General features: G+C 36.1%; 1 protein-coding gene across 1 annotated transcript in view; it reads right to left on the minus strand.

Annotated features, from left to right (window-relative positions):
• The window catches only part of ninl (ninein-like), a 109,538-nt gene that overhangs the window by 35,036 nt on the left and 69,546 nt on the right, over positions 1-4,956 (minus strand). The window contains exons 13-14 of the mRNA XM_014023609.1: positions 2,022-2,169; positions 73-135 (exon numbers count right to left, since the gene is read on the minus strand). Coding sequence (XP_013879063.1) covers positions 73-135; positions 2,022-2,169 — 211 coding nt within the window. The remainder of the gene's footprint in view (positions 1-72; positions 136-2,021; positions 2,170-4,956) is intronic.

Consider the following 4,956-nt stretch of genomic DNA (forward strand, 5'->3'; position numbering starts at 1 on the left):
TGTGTGTGTGTGTGTGTGTGTGTGTGTGTGTGTGTGTGTGTGTGTGTGTGTGTGTGTGTGTGTGTTTCTCACCAGTTTTAGGCTGCAGTTTCTTCCTCACCACTGGAGATGAGCTGCGCTTCATGTCTGTTTCCTCTGAAAACAAACAGAAACTCACTGAGAGACACACTCTGGGCATGTCTTAATGTACCAATACAGAACCAACCTGAAAGTCCAGTTTAGCTAACTGTCATGAGTTTCACAACAAATATATTTTACCGGTTAGTTTACCCTTTTTTTAGTCTTTATTTTTTAATACTAAACATTTAGATTATTGCTGGACAGAGAAGAAAATAAAACAAAGAACAGTAACAGCAGCTGTGGGAAGTAAAATGTTTGAACATCTTTAAGTGAATGTAACGCAGAAAGTAGTGCCACCTTCTGTCAGAAACACAACAGCACATCTTTTTTTTAATTTAAAAACAAAACAGCTTTTCTTCAACAGGAGAAACATTTTTTAAAAAGCAAGTTTTAGAATGAAGCTTCAGCCTGAGACACGAGGCACATGAGGAACTGGAGACTGTGTATGGGAAGAAACTGATTTTGAAATGTTAAAACTGAATCTGTATTTGCATAATTTGAAGTTGAATGCATGGTTTGAAAAGGAATTTCACTAAATTGAAACTGAATTTAAAGTTTTCAAAATTAACTAATTAGTTTTGAAACAATTTTTGTATTAAATTTTCATTTTTTTAAATATTATGTCATAACATTATTACATTTTGCGTGGATAGTTACAAAATCCGGTGGTTGTTCTTTCTGGAAATGATAATGTAATAAATGATCACAAACCAGTGTTTTAGTTCATCCTAATCAATACATTTGTAATAATGATCATGTTGCAGATACTACAAGGACACAATATGGGTTTGAAAAAACCTCTCTGCACAGAGCACATTTTAGACAGCAAAGATGGAGATTTGAGGGGGTGTGTATCTGAAGCCGTGTAGTGTTGTTTATGTGTGTATACATCTTTGAGTAAAGCTTGGTTTATACATCAGTAATACGTGAGACAGCGGGCTGGAGATTGTGTAATTTTAGACGTCTTTTTCCTGAGCGAGTATAAACCAGCTGAAGACACGTCAAACTATAAATTATCATAGATGGATAAATTAGGCAAAAACGTAGCACTAGCATGTATTTTTGTAGTGCAATATGGTAAATAATTATAAAAAATAAGGAATAATTATTAAAAAACACTTTTGGGGAAATATTTAACTGTATGTTATGTAAACAAGGGCTCAATTGAACATTTTAACATGTGAGTAAACAAAAACTAAACAACTTACTGTAACACAAGAATCCACAGCTGGAGAGTCAAACTCAGCTACACAAGGAGGCCAAAATTCAAAACTTGGTCCAATCTGAGGGCCATTTTCTGTCAATTTAATGCTACAAATGACATTTTCCAAATCATATTTTATGTAACTTTCAGGACAGACATAACCAAATCACATCATAAGCGAACCGCACCAGAGTTCGTTTGGAAGTGGACAGAGACCAACACAAAAATGGGTCTCAGTTTGGTTGTTTGATCCGCACCAGGGTTCACATGAGTGTATTCACACCTGCATAAAAGGTCCAGACCAACAGGGGAAACAAACTCTGGTCCGTTTAAAGCGGACCAAATGTGTCAGGTGTGAATACACCATAAATAAGGAGTTGGCAACAGTGCATGTTGTCAGTGTAGACAGCTTCTTTGAGGATGTATTGTTTTAAGAGAGCAGATAATCTTGAATGCATTTGACTTTGTATTAGTTAGTTCATTGAAAGAAAATCAGTTTCGGCAGATCAGGGCTACTCAAAAACCGGAAATCTGTATCAGCCATGAAAGCAGAACTAGTGCATCTATACTCTTGTTTACTAGAGTCAGACTCTCTGATAGTTATCTGTTCAGCTTGTTGGGTGGTAGTCTTTGTTTACTAGAGTCAGACTCTGTGATAGTTATCTGTTCAGCTTGTTGGGTGGTAGTCTTTGTTTACCAGAATCTGACTCTGTGAGTTGTTGACACCAGCTCAGCGCTGAGGTGTCGACATCATATCCGAAGGGTTGTTTGGACTTCCTGTTGCTCTTCTGACTCTTCAGCAGTTCCAGCTCTAAGCTTAGCTCATCGTTTCTGTCTCGCAGGTCCTGGATAAAACATACAGGGTCGTATCTCAGTCTAGAGTACAAACACAAAAACTTATTATAGAGTTCTGATAAAACAGACCAGAATAAACCTGCTGCAATGATTTCATGGTTCTCTCACAAACAGTGAAACTTAACCATGTGACATCACAATGAATGTAACCAATCTTAAATGGCATAAATGGCAACTTGATTCATTTCTCTTTTTTGCTTTAATTATACATGATGTAAAATAACATTAAAAATGTACAAAATAAAAAAACCCTTGAAGCATTCAAGTGCACCAACACAAGAAGAAAATTCTGTTTTTGAGCAGATCTTTAAAAGTTTAAAAAGTGAGGTCAACATGCTGCTCTAATGAGGTTTTAAAATAATTTTAAGCAATTTTAATAATGATTTCAGTTATAACAAACATCTGAACAGGGATGATTATTGTTGATAAATCTACAGCAAAGAAAAATGTTTATCTGACCTGATGTGCATCAAAACAGATGAGTCTGGTGTAAAGTACACTTTCTGTACTGTATTTTTATTTCAAAATTAAACGTCAGCTGCTGCTCTGGTTTTTAATAGTACTGTCAAAAATAGTAAGCATTTATTTAGCTGATTTGATGTATTTTAATAAAATGTAACTTAAGAACCTGCTAATCGAGAACAAGGCATAAGAAATTAATGTTGTATTCTTATTATAACCACCACTACATGAAGCAAGGATCTTATTGTTTTTGTTCTGTTTATTTTAAGTTTTTCAGAGGTTTTTGATCAACTGAAGCTCAGAAATGGCTGCACCTAGCAGCATGAAATTTACTAAGAATATTCAATTCAATTCAAAAATACTTGATCCTAAAGGGAAATTAGTTATAGAATATAGATGTGACCCTCCTACACTGCACTAGCAAACGGTTCTGGGATGGACCCCATATTTCAAGTGGGGTCACCATCTGAAAAGCTGGTGTCTGGACAAAGACGGTTACAGCTCAAACATCATCCTTCTTGATCCACCCAATCCCATGATTCATTGTGGGTCGAGGCCGGCTGTCGGGCGGAAATGGAGGTCAGAAAAAAGCTCTGAGTAAATTCTAATATATTACATTTTAATTGACAAAACATAACTTTTAGAAAGTTTTGAGGCAGTAACGTAGCACTGCAGAACTCAAATATCTACTAGATTGACCAATATTTTTCTTAAATGCAGTTTTACTCCAACATTTTCGGAGATGTTCATTCTTGCTATACTCTTGCTGATTTACTTTGTTGATCCTGAATGAAGTATTTAGAAAACCCCAGACAAGGACCAGTCACTCAATCAGATTTCATATTCAAAAATATTGTCAGAGAAATGTCAAGATAAAATTGTGTAAATCTTAAAATAAGTTCAAATTCAACACAATAATTTTCCTCTCCACTGTCTGATGCTCAGGATGGGAGACTGTGACGAAGTGATTTAACACAATCTGCTGTCTTCTTTGGAAGAGACAATGTATGTTGTGACCTTGCGCTATATAAATAAACTGAATTGAATAGTGTTGTATTTATTGTTTTTAAGAAGAAAGTCTGAAATAATCCTTCATGTAGTAAATTAAAGACAAACGGCTCCCTCTTTGTTCCACCATATGTTTGCTGATAAGTCAGAACCAGGTGGGGAACTGATTAAGAAAGCTAAATTTGATGAGGTTATCACAGCCGTGGATTCTTAGAGGAAATCCAACTGGAGAGTGGAGGAAACACTGACACTCAGTGAGTTAGTTGAAGAAAGAAAACAAAAGAAAAGTTCAGTGCCCCATTAACTAGTGCATGCAAGAAAAATATTTGGGAGGACATCTCGAGACTTTTGACTGCACCTCATGTAATCCTGCATTCTCTCACCTTCTGACTGAAAAGCATTGTCTAATATTCTCTGCAAAGGTCAGACAGAAATATCTGCCTTTAAGTCCATCATTCCCACACTGGTATGTATCCTCATTTCTCTTTTTTGTATTTCACACCTAAAAGGTTTTTCCACACGTCATTCTGACTTCTCTCAACATTATAACTGAGAATCCCTTCCAGTGGGACAGTTTGAAACTCTAATTGGTTCCCATTGATTAGACCAGGTGTGCCCAAACATTTTCCAGGACAGGGCCAAAATTAAAATCAATCTGAGGGCCGCGGGCCAAATGCAYTAATATAAGAAATGTAAATACTTGAGTAAAGTTGTTTTATCTTTCATAATTATGCTAGCAGTCAGTGTGGTTGTCCACAATCTTTTGTTTTTGTTTTTTGTTTGTTTTTTCAGCCCATGGACATTGAAAAAATTCAACTTGTGCTCAGGCAGCAAAGGCTCATGGGACTTTTCATAATTTAAAATCTGAGTACGTATATGTGGTCTTATAAGGTGTGCAAATCTAGATATGTGCTTAAATCTAATCCAAATGTCTCTTGTAGTTACTTGTATTTTATATTTAATCTGAACATACAGTATTTACAATCTAGTAACCAGGACAACTGCTGGTGGGCCAAATCAAACGGCTTGGAGGGCCAATTTTGGCTCGCGGGCCCCACTTTGGGCACCTCTGGATTAGACAGAAAAAATAAAAATGCTATACCATAAAATGTGTGGTAATGATTGAAGGTTCTGGCTGTCAGAGTCATTTCTATGCTGTGTTTGGTTTATTAACATCTTTATACTAAACTACACAAAACAGGAGTCCACTGAAAATGTTTCAGCAGACCATCAGAATTACACTTTTTAACCTTCCAAAACTCTTAAAATGCAGGAGCTTCAGGGGGCCACTGGTGTCTATATATATA

This window comes from Austrofundulus limnaeus, unplaced genomic scaffold (genome assembly GCF_001266775.1).
Source record: "Austrofundulus limnaeus strain Quisiro unplaced genomic scaffold, Austrofundulus_limnaeus-1.0 Scaffold380, whole genome shotgun sequence".
Lineage (NCBI taxonomy): Eukaryota > Metazoa > Chordata > Actinopteri > Cyprinodontiformes > Rivulidae > Austrofundulus > Austrofundulus limnaeus.